The sequence below is a fragment of the Aotus nancymaae genome, unplaced genomic scaffold, assembly GCF_030222135.1.
Source record: "Aotus nancymaae isolate 86718 unplaced genomic scaffold, 86718_ANA_hifiasm-v0.15.2.pri h1tg000028l, whole genome shotgun sequence".
Lineage (NCBI taxonomy): Eukaryota > Metazoa > Chordata > Mammalia > Primates > Aotidae > Aotus > Aotus nancymaae.
In genome coordinates this window covers 15,050,783-15,066,315 of record NW_026988441.1, presented here as the reverse complement: position 1 = coordinate 15,066,315, position 15,533 = coordinate 15,050,783, and the positions used below count along the sequence as shown (strand labels likewise).

General features: G+C 53.5%; 1 protein-coding gene across 1 annotated transcript; it reads right to left on the bottom strand.

Annotated features, from left to right (window-relative positions):
* Positions 1–1,330: 1,330 nt before the first annotated feature.
* LOC105707642 (galectin-7) lies at positions 1,331–3,892 on the bottom strand. The gene is made up of 4 exons (XM_012438666.3): positions 3,810–3,892; positions 3,343–3,431; positions 2,195–2,396; positions 1,331–1,542 (listed from the first exon to the last, which is right to left on the bottom strand). Exons 1-4 carry the CDS (start codon positions 3,813–3,815, stop codon positions 1,429–1,431), a joined length of 411 nt encoding a protein of 136 aa, XP_012294089.3. The 5' UTR covers positions 3,816–3,892; the 3' UTR covers positions 1,331–1,428.
* Between the last annotated feature and the right edge of the window lie 11,641 nt (positions 3,893–15,533).

Below are 15,533 nucleotides of genomic sequence, written 5' to 3'. Positions count from 1 at the left end.
AATATATATATATATATATATATATATATATTATTTTGAAACCACTTGACAGCCAAACGAAATAAAAGTGAACTCATTCAAGCAGGAGTCCGGAGGACTAGGAGAACCCAGCCTCTCCCAGGCCTCCTCACCTGAGCGGGGCTCCCTTCTGACCGCCGCCCACCCGTTCCAGGGATGGGCGCAGGAAGGGGCCGCCCAGACCGAGGGTTGCAGGGGCCGAAAACCCCGGGTCCTGTACACGCCTGGGCCCCGCGGCGAACCTGGCGTCCCCACCCCACTCCAGGATCAGATTCAGGCCAGGCCAGGAACCACCCGAGCTTCCTGCGTCCACCTCGGTCCAGGCTGCAATGCGGGCGGCGGCCGCCAGGGGGTCTGAAGATCGGGGCCCACGCCCGGCGCGCCCCACCAAGGCGTGGCTCAGGACGAAGGTTCGGGAACGACTGGCCCCGACCACCCACGTGCAGCCTCCGCTCGCAGCCCCGGCCTGGCTCCCCGGTCCCCGGCTGAGGGCGAGGGTGCGGGCTCAGCTCGAGGCGCACAGGGCTCCCAGCCTCTCCCACCCGAACCCCGCCATTAATGGGAGCCCCAGCGACGCCCTGAACCCGGAAAGTGACACTGGGTCCGGGGCTGCACTTGGAGCCCGCTTCCCCTCCCGTCACAGTGACCAGGGCTGGGCCGGGGTCGGGGCCGTCGGGGAGGGCGGAGGGCGCGTGGGAATGGGGCTCGCTGCGCCACGGAAACCCCGCGCCGCCCTTCCAGTCCTCCCGCTGCTCCGCACAGCTGGGGCCGCTGCCATCGCGTCTGCCCCGAGGCTGCGCAGGCGGGAACCTGTCGGGACTCCAGGAACAGCCAGAGCCGGGAGACGCCCATCGGGCTGCCCAGCCCCACCCGGGACGACTCTGGGGGCGGAAGGTCAGGAGAGAAGAGGGTGGGAGAGATGAGGGGCAGGGGGAGAAGGGACCCGGGGATGTTATAACACGCTTTCCGCGCCTACAATTGGGGCCCACAGGTGACCAGAAAGGTGGGATTCATTGGCCCCCTTTGCGCATGGACCCATGTTGGCGCCCCTTAGATCTGCGGTGGGGGCACCGAGACCTGCGGTGAGCACCTCCGCGCCCCTAACGCCAACAGATCCGCCCACCGCATTCCCGCCTGGCTGGCTTTGCACAAATGCTGCGTCAGGACACGCCCCAGACCCACTCCCTCCCAGATGGCGACCCTCAGGCCTTCGTAGACAAAAACGTGTCCTAAGCACACGCAGGTTCAAAGCCCGCCCCTGCCTCGGATTCGCTGTGTGGCCCGCGGCCAGTATCTTGGCCTCTCTGGGCCTCAGTTTGCTCATCTCAGTGAACCGGACACAAACACAGGCGCGCTTCGGGCTCACGCTTTATTTGCCATCCAAGGTCCCGGGCCCGCCTGGGCGCCTGCTCAGAAGATCTTCACCGAGTCCAGCTGCACGTCCCCGCCCACCTCCACCAGGCGCACGCGCGCCAGCGGCAGGCGGTGGCGGAAGTGGTGGTACTGGGCGTCCCCAACCACGGCCTGCAGGGGAGGGTCGCTGATGAGGATTCTGGAGGCCCGTGCTGGGTGGCCCTGGGGAAATCACTCACCCCCTCTGGGCCTCAGTTTCCCCACTGGGAAAATGGGGCTGTTGTTCTAACTCTTGTCGTCAGGATCAAACCAGTTTACTGTGTGGCACAGCATAAAACGGCTTTTTTAGTGCTGGTAATGGATATTCTTATTTAAAGCGCAGAGGAGGGAGGTGAACTCGCGTAAGGCCTGGGTGGTGGGGGATTTGCCGCCCCCCGCCCCACCATCCTTGCTAGGACGAGTTCCTGAGCGCGGCCTCCAACCCATCCCTCCCCCTGCCTCCGAGCCCGGACCTCAGGCACAAGGAACTGGGAGTAGGGTCGGGGATGGCGAGTCTGGGCCACGGCTTCGCGCTAGGGCGCCCACCCCTTGGGTACCCTGCTGGGGCGCGCCTGGCCTTACCCTGCTGTCTCGCCGCCCCTGGGGCCCAGGTGGGAGTTGCTTAGGCGAGAGAGAGGGGTTCTGGGGACGCGCCGGTCCCGCCTTGGCCACGCCTCCTCCACCCCTCCGCCCTCCTGGCCTTTTCTCTATCGCGGTGCTGCGCGGAACCCTCTGCTCCAGGGACATAGGTCTCGGCGTCCATGCCCCTGTCGCAGAGACGCACCTTGAAGCCGTCGTCGGACGCGATGATGAGCACCTCGAAGGGCTGCCCGCGCTGGAAGGGAATGCCCGGCCCACGCTCCTCGCGGCCCCAGGAGCCTTGCTCCAGGCTGTTGAAGACCACCTCGGAGGTGTCCAGCCGGGGGTTGAAGTGCAGAACCGCATCGGAGCCCTGCTCCTCCCCGCACAGCAGATTTACATGGAACCTGGAAGTGGGGGATGGTGGCCGTTAGGGCTCAGAAACCACCCTGACCAAGAAATGCTGAAGGGTGAGGGATACTGATGTCTACAGTTCACTTCGAATGAATAAGTAAATGAAATGGTGGCTGGGTGCAGTGGCTCGCCCTGTAATCCCAGCACTCTGGGAGGTGAAGGGAGGATCACTTTAGCCCAGAAGTTAAAGACCAGCCTGGGCAACATAGCAAGACCCCATCTTACAAAAAAAATGAGTGAACAAACAAACCACCAGACCAAAGTGGAGGGCTAATGGGCTGGGACTCCCCATTCCCAGAGCACCCCCAAATTGACAGGGACCTGAAGACAGGGACACACCACAGAAGTGGCCAACTAATGGCCAGGGAGCTCAGACTCCCAGGGCAGCCAAAATGTCATGAGGCCCTTGAGGGGAGCCCACCCAGACCAAAGTCACTACCCCTAGGGCAGGGCGCCCTCATTTCCAAAGAGCCTGGGAACTGCGAGGAGGTCTGGGTGTTGGCTCAGGGAACCCTCAGGTGCTACAGGACAAAGAATAATACCAGGAACCCCAGTATTTCCAGGGTACCCTAGAATCCAGAAGGCCCAAAGTTCCTCAGCCAGGAAGCAAAGGACAACTTGGCAAGGACTCCCAGGGTCCAGGGTGACTCCAGCACTCGGAATATTTCCAGAGTTCCCGGAACCCAGACATGGAAGTCACAGGACTATAGGAACCCTGAGATTGCCCAGGACCCCCAAATTCTTAGGGAAACTTAGAGACCCCAGCCACAAATTCATGGGGCAGATAATCGAATACATCAGATTTGAGGTCAGATATGGCATGGGACTCCTAGCCTGTTGGGTACAGATGGCCCAGGGCCCCTATTTCTTGACTGCAAGAATTGGGGGTCAGCTGAGCCTGGGACCTGCACCCTTTACTCTTAGGGCCTGGGGCCTCACCTGCTGGCACTGGGAGGAACCACACCACGAATTCTCAGCACCGTGCCAGGGCGGATGCCCTCGGGCAGTGAGGTCTTGTGGGGGACGTTCTGCAAGAGTGGGGTGCGGGGGCCACTGTGAGCCGGTGAGACGGCGAGAGGCAGAAGGTGGGTCACCCCTGAGAGGAGCCGGCCAGGACTGAGACTGGCAGAAATCAGTGGGAGAGAACAGGGTGGCAGAGAGGCAGGAAAGAGACCAGAAATAGACAGGGAAAGAGATGGGGAGAGCAACAAAGGAAAACAGGAACATGCTCAGAGGGACCCAGAGGAAGCCACGAAGAGGGAGAGGGGACAATCAGGATTGGGGGCCACCCAGAGGCCACAGCCCGGGACCACCCACGGTGCACCCACTGCCCATTTGCTCCTTTAAAAGGGGAGACCCCAGTCCCCTCCCTACATGGCCCCGCCCTGGGCCCCTGGAGCACTCACGGACATGGCTGGGACAGGGTCAGGCAGCCGCGGTGGTGGGGACTGCTGGGGACCTTAAGTAAAAGTAGGGCGGGGCTGGCCCTGATGACTCACCCCACCCCTTCCCACCCACCACCCACACCTGGCACAGACCCTGGCCCTGGGGCAAGGCTGGTGAGGCAGGAGTGACGCCTCTTCCTGGGAGCCCTGATCCCCTCCACCACCCAGGGCCCACGTTCGCTGTCCCCTTCCTATGAGCTGATAATAAGCGGCACCCTTTAATAAAAATAAACTCACAGCAGAGAAGGCTCCTTGTGCCACCGCCCCTCCAGCCCTGTCTTCCCACTGCCTGGCACACAGAGAGCCTCTATCTCATTTTATACACACACATGATGGGTCCTGAGAAGCCAAGCTGGGTGGGAACTCCAGACCCTTCCCTCCAGCTGAGAGCCTCCTGCGCCTGGACCGGGGGTGTCCGCGCTGAAATCCCAGCGTCCACATCTGTAAGGGAACAGCAGCCACAACAGCAGCAATAGTGACAGATGGGTGGCTTCACAGAGTCGGGGCTGCGGGGGCTGCCTGGTCCGCTCAGCGCTGCACCTCAGGTCCTGAAGTCTGCACAGCACGTGGGAAGTCCTCAGTAAGGAAGGGTGAAAGGAGGGGAGCCACTGGGACCACCCCTGCCATTTCCTAGGCCTCTGGGCTGCCCAGGATATGCAGGAGATCACTGACTGCACCCCCATAATTTGTTTTTTAATTTGTGAAGGAGTCTTGCTCTCTTGCCCAGGCTGGAGTGCAATGGCATGATCTCGGCTCACTGCAACCTCCACCTCCGGGGTTCAAGCGATTCTCCTGTCTCAGCCCCCTGAGTAGCTGAGATTATAGGCACCCACCACCATGCCTGGCTAATTTTTTTTATTTTTAGTAGCGATGGGGTTTCTCCATGTAGATCAGGCTGGTCCCTAACTCCTGACCTCAAGTGATCCACCCACTTCAGCCTCCCGAAGTGCTGGGATTACAGGCGTGAGCCACCGCACCCAGCCATGCACCCCCATAATTCTAATAGGGAGGAATATGGGTCACCCCCATTGTACAGAGGAGGAGGCTGGGTCTCGGATGGAAAGCGATTTTCCACAAGCCATGCAGGACCCTCTGCCCTGACCTCTGGCTCTCCTGACCTCTGACTGCGCCTCTCCTGTGGGTTCCGTCTCTGGGGCTGGCTGCCTCGCTCTGTCCGTCTGTCTCTAACTCTGTCTCACTTCTCTCCTTCAAGTCTCTCTTGTTCCTCCTTCTAGTACTGTTACCATCATCCCACCAAGCTTACTGGTCAGGATGAGGCGGGTTTTATGGTGGTGGGTGGCCCAGCCCCCCATCACCACCCAGACCCAAAACACAGCAAAGTGAGGACCCTCTGCCAGCCCCGATATAATCCCCTTGGGCCCAAGACTCTGGAAGAGAATCCAGGGTTGGGAAAGTAGATTGGGGGAGGGGCGGGCAGGACTGAAAAATGTTTCTGGAGGGCAGGGATGGTGTGAGAGCTGAACAGAAACTACTCTTGGCTGGGCGTGGTGGCTGATGCCTGTAATTCCAACACTTTTGGAGGCCAAGGTGGGCAGATCACTTGAGGTCAGGAGTTTGAGACCAGCCTGGCCAACATGGTGAAACTCCTTCTCTACTCAAAAAATATAGAAAATTAGCCGGTCTTGGTGGTGGGCACCTGTAATCCCAGCTACCTGGGAGACTGACGCAGGAGAATTGCTTGAGCTGGGATGGCGAAGGTTGCAGTGAGCCAAGATCACACCAATTGCACTCAAGCCTGGGTGACAGAGTGAGACTCCGCCTCGAAAAAAAAAAAAAAAGATGCTGGGTGCAGTGGTTCATACCTGTAATCTCAGCACTTTGGGAGGCCAAGGTGGGTGGATCACACCGTCAGGAGTTCAAACCAGCCTGGCCAATATGGTGAAACCCTGTCTCTACTAAAAATACAAAAAATTAGCTGGACGTGGTGGCATACACCTGTAATCCCAGCTACTCCAGAGGCTGAGGCAGAGAATTGCTCGAACCTGGGAGGCTGAGGTTACAGTGACCCGAGATCGTGCCACTGGACTCCAGCCTGGAGGCCAGAGTGAGATTCCATCTCAAAAAAAGAAAAAAGAAATCACTCTTAGCAGCCCAGCAGCCCTCCTAGACCTCTTCTACCCCCCACCCGACTCCTGCCCCACCCAGCAGGCTGCTGAGAGGCCTGGGCAGAGGCAGGCTGGCAGTGAAAAGTTTGGGTGGAGACACCAGACCCAGAACCATCCTCCACCCTCTGTGTCCCAGGCCCCCAGCCCCTGGCCCCCTCCCCATACGCTCAAGGCAACAAGCTGGGGACCAGTTCCTGGGAACATGAACTCAGAGAAGGAGGCTGGCAGTTGCATTTTGGTGAGGACTGTAAGCATCCCCATTCTGCAGAGGAGAAAACTGAGGCTTAGATAGGGACAGACTTTCAGCCAAGGAAGTGGCCAGGCCCTGAGCTCCAGAGGGGTCTCTGTGCCAAGGACACATCATGGGCACAGACAGAGAGGACACAGGGTGTCAGGTGATCATACTACCAGCTCAGTTAATTCCCAAGAATGTTCCCTTGAATGGTGGACTCCATCTTTCTAACACCTTGGCCGGGCATGGTGGCTCACGCCTATAATCCCAGCACTTTGGGAGGCCGAGGTGGGCAAATCACCTGAGGTTGGGAGTTCGAGACCAGCCTGACCAATATGGAGAAACCCTGTCTCTACCAAAAATACAAAGTTAGCCAGGCGTGGTGGTAGGCTCCTGTAATCCTAGCTACTCGGGAGGCAGAGGTTGCAGTGAGCCAAGATGGAGCCATTGCACTCCAACCTGGGCAACAAGAGCAAAACTCCATCAAAAAAAAAAGAAGAAGAAGAAAGAAGACACTCCTCACATTACTGATGCCTCATGCTGTGCGCCAGCTTTTTAGCGATTGCTTCACTGTGGCTGGATGTAACTTCACATGCAGCCAACCTGCAAGTCCCAACGTGCCTTTGCTGACTGGCCAAGGGTTTGTGTTCACTGTGTTATCAGCTTGAAGTCCTGACTGCTTCTGGTAACTGGTAACAGATCTGAGTCCTAGATGGTTTTTTTTTTGAGACAGAGTCTCGCTCTGTTGCCCAGGCTGGAGTGCAGTGGTGCGATCTCGGCTCACTGCAACCTCTGCCTCCTGGGATCAAGTGATTCTCCTGCCTCAGCCTCCAGAGTAACTAGGATTACAGGTGCTCACCACCATGCCCAGCTAACTTTTGTATTTTTAGTAGAGATGGGGTTATTCCATGTTGGACAGGCTGGTCTCCATCTCCTGACCTCAAGTGATCCACCCACCTCGGCCTCCCAAAGTGCTGGGATTACAGGCATGAGCCACCATGCTCAGCCCTTATTTAATTGTGGTATCTTTCTCATTAGTTGTGTGATAATTTTTTTTTTTTTTTGAGACGGAGTCTTCCTCTGTCACCAGGCTGGAGTGCAGTGGTGTGATCTCGACTCACTGCAACCTCCGCCCCCGCCCCATTCAAGCGATTCTCCTGCCTCCGCCTCCTGAATAGCTGGGACTACAGGTGCACGCCACCACTCCCAGCTAAGTTTTGTATTTCTAGTAGAGATGGGGTTTCACCATGTTGGTCAGGATGATCTCGATCTCTTGACCTCGTGATCCACCTGCCTTGGCCTCCCAAAGCACTGGGATTACAGGCGTGAGCCACTGTGCCTGGCCTGTTTTTTTTTTTCTTTTTTCTTTTTTTTTTTTGAGACAGGGTTTTTTGCTCTGTGTGTGATCATGACTCACTGCAGCCTTGCTCTCCTGGGATCACTGACCCTCCCACCTCTGGAGTAGCTTGGACTACAGGTGGATACCATCACACCCAGCTCTTTTTTTTTTTTTTTTCCCCTAGAGAGGAGGTCTTACTATGTTGTCCAGGCTGGTCTCAAACTCCTGGGCCCAAGCGATCCTCCCACCTTGGCCTCCTAAAATGTTGGGATTACAAGCCTGGCCACAGTAATATTTTTGTGAGTCTTTTTTCAGTTTGAAATAACTAATATATTTAGTTCCCAATTGTTATTTCATTGAGGTATTTTTCCCATTAAATAAAAGTTTTGTTTTTGTTGTTGTGGTTGTTTGGAGACAGGGTCTTGCTCTGTCACCCAGGCTGGAGTGCGGTGACTCTGGAGGCCAGAGTGAGATTCCTTCTCAAAAAAAAAAAAAGAAGGAATGCAACCTCTGCCTCCTGGGTTCAAGTGAGCCTCCCACCTCATCCTCCTGCGTAGCTGGGACTCTAGGAGTGTGCCACCACACCTGGTGGATTTTGTATTATTTTGTACAGATGGGGTTTCGCCATGTTGCCCAGGCTGTTCTCAAACTCCTGGGCTCAAGTGATCCACCTGCCTTGGCCTCCCAAACTGCTAGGATCACCTAGGTGTGAGCCCCTGTACCCAGCCAAAGGTTCAGATTTTAACAGAATAATTCAATGAGTTTTCACACATGTAGTCACCTGTGTAACCACCTCCCCAATCAAGTTTCCTGGTGAAACAGTCACTGCTCCTTCTGCCTTAGGAAGCCACTGTCACTCCTGAGCAGTTAGTAGCCACAAAGTTTCCACTGAGGCTGCAGTGAGCCGAGATCACACCACTGCACTCCAGCCTGGGCAAGAGAGTGAGACCCTGTCTCAAAAAAAAAAGTGGTGGGGTTCAGGCTGGGCTCGGTGGCTCACGCCTGTAATCCCAGCATTTGGGAGGCTGAGGCAGGCAGATCAACCTGATGGCAGGAGTACAAGACCAGCCACGCCAATGTGATGAAACCCCATCTCTACTTAAAAATACAAAAATTAGCCAGGCGTGGTGGTGCGTGCCTGTAGTCTCAGCTCCTCGAGAGGCTGAGGCAAGAGAATCACTTGAACCTGGGAGGTGGAGTTTGCAGTGAGCTAAGATCATGCCTCTGCACTCTAGCCTGGGAGACAGAGCAAGACTCTGTCTCAAAAAAAAAAAAACAAAAAAAAAACCAAAGAAAAAGGTTCATTTGCTGTGAAAATGAGAAAGGAGGTGGGGACAGACTGATTTTTCTGACTTTAGGCCTCTTTCAGGGTATAATTTAGGTGAAAAGTTACTAATTGCACACTAAGTGTTTGTAGGGATTTAAAACCCCCTGTTCTGTCAATGTCATTTTATTGGGTTATTGTTGGGTTTTTGCTTGGTTTTTGCTTTTGATTTTTTGAGACAGAGTCTCGCTCTGTTGCCAGGCACCAGGCTGGAGTGCAGTGAAGCAATCTCAGCTGACTGCACCTCTGCCTCCCGGGTTCAAGCAATTCTCCTGCCTCAGCCTCCTGAGCAGCTGGGACCACAGGCACATGCCACCACACCCGCTAATTTTTGTATTTTTTAGTAGAGACAGGGTTTCATCATATTGGCCAGGATGGTCTCGATCTCCTGACTTTGTGATCCGCCCACCTCGGCCTCCCAAAGTGCTGGGATTACAGGCGTGAGCCACCGCGCCCGGCCTATTTTTTTTCTTTTGAAACAGAGTCTTGCTCTGTCGCAAAGGTTGGAGTGCAGTGGCTTGAGCTCAGCTCACTGCAACCTTCACCTCCCCGGTTCAAGCGATTCTCCTGTCTCGCCTACCTAGTAGCTGGGATTATAAGCATGTGCCACCACTCCTGGCTAATTTTTGTATTTTTCGTAGAGACGGGGTTTCACCATGTTGGCCAGGTTGGTCTCGAACTCCTGACCTCAAGTGATCCACCCACCTCAGCCTTCAAAAGTGCTGGGATTACAGGCGTGAGCCACCGACTCCTGTGGTTTTGCTTATTTTTTATACACAGTGAAGATACTTCAGGGACTGCTTTGGTTTTATATACTAACATTCCAGTGATGAAAATGATACATTTAAAAATCTTTTTAGTGAATGCTAACTGTTCCCACAGTTAAAGACATTTACCTACTATGTAACTAATTATATCTTCCCAAGTAATTTGGTAACCACCACCTCCCTGGCTGGCCTTTTTTTTTCTTTTTTTCTTTTTTTTTTTTTGAGGCAGGGCCTTGCTCTGTTGCCCAGGCATGATCACCATGCACTGCAGCCTTAACCTCCTGGGCTGACGCGATCCTCCTGCCTCTGCCCCTCAAGTGGCTGGGACTACAGGCCTGTGCCACCACACCCAGTTAATTTTTTTTTTTTTTTTAAATTTTAGTAGAGATGATGTCTCACTATGTGGCCCAGGCTGGTCTCAAACTCTGGAATTCAAGGATCCTCCTGCCTCGGCCTCTGAAAGTGTTGGGATTACAGGCATGAACCTCCACACCCGGTCGGGCCTGCTTTCTTGCATTTGGAAGTTAAAAACTACATTTCCCAGAGTTGTTTGCAGCTAGATCCACATAGGACTGGGTTTCCCCAAGCCAAGTTTGCACCCCTGAAAAACTTTCTTTTTTTTTTTTTTTTTTTAAGATGTGGTCCATGACCGGGCACCTGGCTCACGCCTGAAATCCTAGCACTTTGAGGGGCCGAGGTGGGCAGATTGCCTGAGCTCAGGAGTTTGAGACCAGCCTAGGCCATATGGCAAGACCCTGTCTCTACTAAAATACAAAAAATTAGCCTGGCATGGTGACACACACCTGTAATCCCAGCTACTGGGGAGGCTGAGGCACAAGAATCGCTTGAACACGGAAGGTGGAGGTTGCAGTGAGCTGAGATTGTGCCACTGCAGTCCAGCCTGGGGGACAAGGCGAGACCCTGTCAAAAGAAAGAAAGAGAGAAAGAAGGAAGAAAGGAAGGAAGAAAGGAAGGAAGAAAGGAAGGAAGAAAGGGAGGAAGGAAGGAGGGAGGGAAGGAAGGAATATGGTCTTGCTCTGTGATTTTGCTCTGTCACCTAGCCTGGAGTGCAGTGGCACTGTCATAGCTCACCGCAGCCTAGAACTCCTGGGATGAAGTGATTTTCTCAGTCTCTGGAGTGGTCAATAGGACAATGATTGTGCCGCCACACTTGGCTAGTTTTTTCTTTTTTTTTTTTTGAGACAGGATCTCACTCTGTCACCCAGGCTGGAGTGCAGTCGTGTGATCTTGCCTCACTGCAGCTTCAACAGCCCAGGTTCAAGTGATCCTCCTGCCTCAGCCGCCCAAATTGCTAGGATTACAGGTGTGAGCCACAAGGCCTGTCCGACAACTGACTCATTTGTTTTTAACTTTTATTTATTTTTTTTGTAGAGACGGGGGGCCTTGCTGTGCTGCCCAGGCTAGTCTCAAACTCCTGGCCTCAAGGAGTCTTCCCAGTTCAGCTTTCCAAAGTGCTGGGATGACAGATGCGAGTCACTGCACTCCACCCTGTGCAAAACTTAGAAAGTGAACATGCCAGGTGCGGTGGCTCACGCCTGTAATCTCAGCACTTTGGGAGGTGGACGGACGGATCACCTGAGGTCAGGAGTTCAAGACCAGCCTGATTGACATGGAGAAACCCCATCTCTACCAAAAGCACAAAATTAGCCGGGCGTGGTGGCGCACTGTAATCCCAGGTACTTGGGAGGCTGAGGCAGGAGAATTGCTTGAACCTGGGAGGGGGAGGTTGTGGTGAGCCGAGATTGTGCCACTGCACTCCAGCCTGGGCAACAAGAGCAAAACTCGGTCTTAAAAAAAAAACAAGGTGAAAGTGAGGGAGGGAGATGGGCCCTCTGGCTAGTTCAGTGATAGAGACACTTGTTTTTTTATAAACAGCCTAGGAAGCTGTGGCCAGGGAATGCTCTCTGCATCAACCCTCAAGCTTTGCAACATGGAGGCTTATTTCCTGGTCCTCTGAAAATCCTGTAAGTTATCAATATCCCCTAGTAATCTCTGTCAACTAGCCGAGGAGGCTTCTGTTGCCAGCAACCAGGAACCCCAAGCCTGACGACGGGAGAAGTGGCCTGATACGGCAGCGGAACTTACAATGGGTGCGGCTGGAGGAGCTAGAGGAGAGGCCGGTAAGAAGACTCGCGTGTTGCAGGGTGGAAAGCTGGCGACTCTCGGTACTCGGTAACAAGTGTCTACCCATGCTGCCACCTGCTGCACCTGAGAAGGCAGATGGCGGGTGGCCGAGGCCGCAGCCTTAGAAAAATAATAAAGACGTTTCAGAGTGACAGGTTCTTGCTTCTTCCACTTTTGGAGAAGTCCTAAGCAGAAAACAAGAGCCTGTGGACAGGACGGAAGGGATTAATCCATCTTTCCTAAGTAGGGGATTTTTTTTTTTTTGAGACAAGGTCTCTCTCTGACACCCAGGCTGGCTGGAGTGTAGGATCTCAGCTCACTGCAACCTCTGCCTCCCGGGTTCAAGCGGTTCTCCTGCTTCAGCCTCTCGAGTAGCTGGGACTACAGGCACATGCCACTATACCCGGCCAATTTTTGTGTTTTTAGTAGAGACGAGGTTTTGCCATGTTGGCCAGGATGATCTTAAACTTCTGACCTCAGGTGACCCACCCGCCTCACCTCCAAAACGCTGGCATTACAGGCATGAGCGACCACGCCTGGCCATGTCCAGCTTTTTATTTCTTCTAGAGATGGGTTCTTGCTATGTTGCCCAGGCTGGTCTTGAACTCCTGGTCTCAAATGATCCTCCTGCCTCAGCCTCTCATAGCCACTGCTTCCCCTCTAGGGGGTTCTGGTTCTGTCTTGTCACAGACTATGAATCTTAATTGAATGAGGGTCCCATTACTTCCTTTTTTTTGACACAAGGTCTCACTCTGTCACTCAGGCTGGAGTGCAATGGCGCAATCTCGGCTTACTGCAACCTCTGCCTCCCCGGTTCAAGTGATTCTCCTGCCTCAGCCTCCCGAGTAGCTGAGATTACAGGCGTGTATCACTATACCAGGCTAACTTTTTGTATTTTTAGTAGAGACAGGGTTTCACCATGTTGGCCAAGCTGGTCTTGAATGCCTGACCTCATGTGATCCACCTGCCTCAGCCTCCCAAAGTGCTGGGAGTATAGGCGAGAGCCACTGCACCCCGACATAGTTGGGAGTAAGAGTCAATGTCATATAAACCAAAAAGAGGGGAGGATCTTCCAAATTCAAAGAGAACGACAGGACAGCCAGAGGAAATTTACCAAGCTTTACTGACTGTTGAATAAGGAAGGAAAGTGTGACATAAGTTACAGCTGGGACCCAGCCATTCTACTCCTACATATATGCCCAAGGGGAATAAAAACATGTTCACGCTAAATATTTAAACAAACTGTTCATAGAAGCCTTCATTATTCATAACAGCCTAACAGTGGGAACAACTCGAATGTCCATTACAGGGGAAGAAAACTCTACCTCTCCCCTCTGAGGGTCTCGAGTGGGCCTGAGTATAGAGCTGGCATAAGAATGCCAGGTGCAGTGGCTCACACATGTAATCCCAGCACTTTGGGAGACCAAGGCAGGTGGATCACCTGAGGTCGGGTGTTTGAGACTGGCCTGGTCAACATGGTGAAACCTTGACTCTACTAAAAATACAAAAATTAGCCAGGTGTGGTGACACACGCCTGTAGTCCCAGCTACTCAGGAGGCTGAGGTGGGAGAATTGCTTGAACCCGGGAGGCGGAGGTTGCAGTGAGCCGAGATCAGGCCATCGCATTCCAGCCTGGGCAACAAGAGCGAAACTCCATTAAAAAAAAAAAAGAAGGCTTAACATAGATTAACAGGAGAAAGGCATACGTTGAATGTAAGTTTTTCATGACCTGGGAGTCTTCATAAGAAAATGAACACCCAAAAAAGTGGCAAAACCTGAATGCTTTCATGTGAGGTTGAACAACGAGATGATCGTGGGAAAGTAACTGAATGATGTGGGCAGGCTCAAGGCAGACAAGCAGTATTTGAACAAGGTCTGCTGCTACATAATTCTCATGGCTGTCCTACCCTTTGAAGAATATTTCTTTTCTCCTGGTACCAGGAGGGCATCTTCCACATGGGTGTTTTTTTTTTTGTTTTTTTTTTTGAGATGGAGTCTTGCTCTGTCGCCAGGCTGGAGTGCAGTGGTGTAATCTCAGCTCACTGCAGCCTCAACCTCCCAGGTTCAAGCTATTCCCCTGCCTCAGCCTCCTGAGTAGCTGGGACTATAGGGCGCCCACTGCCATGCCTGGCTAATTTTTTGTATTTTAGTAGAGACAGGGTTTCACCATGTTGGTCAGGATGGTTTTGATCTCTTAACCTAGTGATTCTCCTGCTTTGGCCTCCCAAAGTGCTGAGATTACAGGCAGGAGCCATCACGCCTGCCACACATGGGTGTTTTTATCTCTCTCTCTCTCTCTTTTTTTTTTTTTTTTTTTGCAACAGGGTCTTGCTCTGTTATCCAGGCTGGAATGCAGTGGCATGATCTCAGCTCACTGCAACTTCTGCCTCCTGCATTCAAGTGATTCTCCTGCCTCAGCCTCCTGAGTAGCTGGGATTATAAGTGCCCACCACCATGCCCAGCTAAATTTTTGTAGTTTTAGTAGAGACAGGGTTTCGCCATGTTGGCCAGGCTGGTTTTGAACTCCTGACCTCAGGTGATCCGCCTGCCTTGGCCTCCCAAAGTGCTGGGATTACAGGCCTGAGCCACCGAGCCCAGGCTTGATCTCCGGTTTCAGGAAGGAAAGGGGAGCTGAGAATGCTCTTCTTACATCTACTATTTCTCAAGTGTTTTTAGCTCCAAGTAATCCTCATGCCAACATGGCAAATTTGGGGAGATCCTATTGACCCCCCTTCTCCATTAGCTGCTGAATGAATAACAAACTGTGGCATGTTCATACAATTGAATATCGCTCAGCCATAAAAAGGGATGAGGTACCCATTCATGCCACAACTTGGATGTATGCTGGCCGGGTGAGGGTCGCTCACGCCTGCAATCTTAGCACTTTGGGAGGCCAAGGTGGGAGGATCATTTGAGCCCAGGAGTTTAAGACCAGCCTGGGCAACACAGTGAGGCCCCATCTCTACAAAAAATGTAAAAAACTTTTGTTCATACATACCTGTAATTCCAGCTGCTCAGGAGGCTGAGGTGGGAAGACCGCTTGAACCCCGGAGCTCAAGGCTGCAGTGAGCCATGATGCAGCCACTGCACTCCAGTGCTGGGTCTGTGCTGCAGACCCTGGCCGCCGGATGAAATGAGTCCTCAGACACAGGTATGCAGTGTAAGAGGAGCAGGGTGACTGCCTGGCTCCAGCGGCCAGAGAGCAGCCCCAGAAGCTGGAGCTGCTTGCTTTTATTCAGTGCAGGCACAATGCCAAAAACCTGGGGCAAACACCACCTGTAGGTAATTCACATTTACTGTTCCCCTTTCAGGGAATCTCGAGCTCAGATGATTAAAGGTCAGCTCCTGGTCCATGTAAGTCAGCACGGCTGTTTGAGATAAATTCCCCTACACTCCCTGGTACCTACTCCTTGCCCTCTGCCTCAAGGTTACAGAACAGCTGCCTTCAGCTCTTCTCCCCTGCAGTTATGCAAAACCTTCTGACCTTTCACAAGGTTTGTGTCGGCCGGGCGCAGTGGCTCACGCCTGTAATCCTGACACTTTGGGAGGCTGAGGCGGGTGGATCACAAGGTCAGGAGTTCGAAACCAGCCTGGCCAACATGGTGAAACCCCGTCTCTACTAAAAGCACAAAAATTATCTGGGCATGGTGGCAGGTGACTGTAGTCCCAGCTACTTGGGAGGCTGAGGCAGGAGAATTGCCTGAACCCAGGAGACGGAGGTTGCAGTGAGCCGAGATCGCGCCATTGCACTC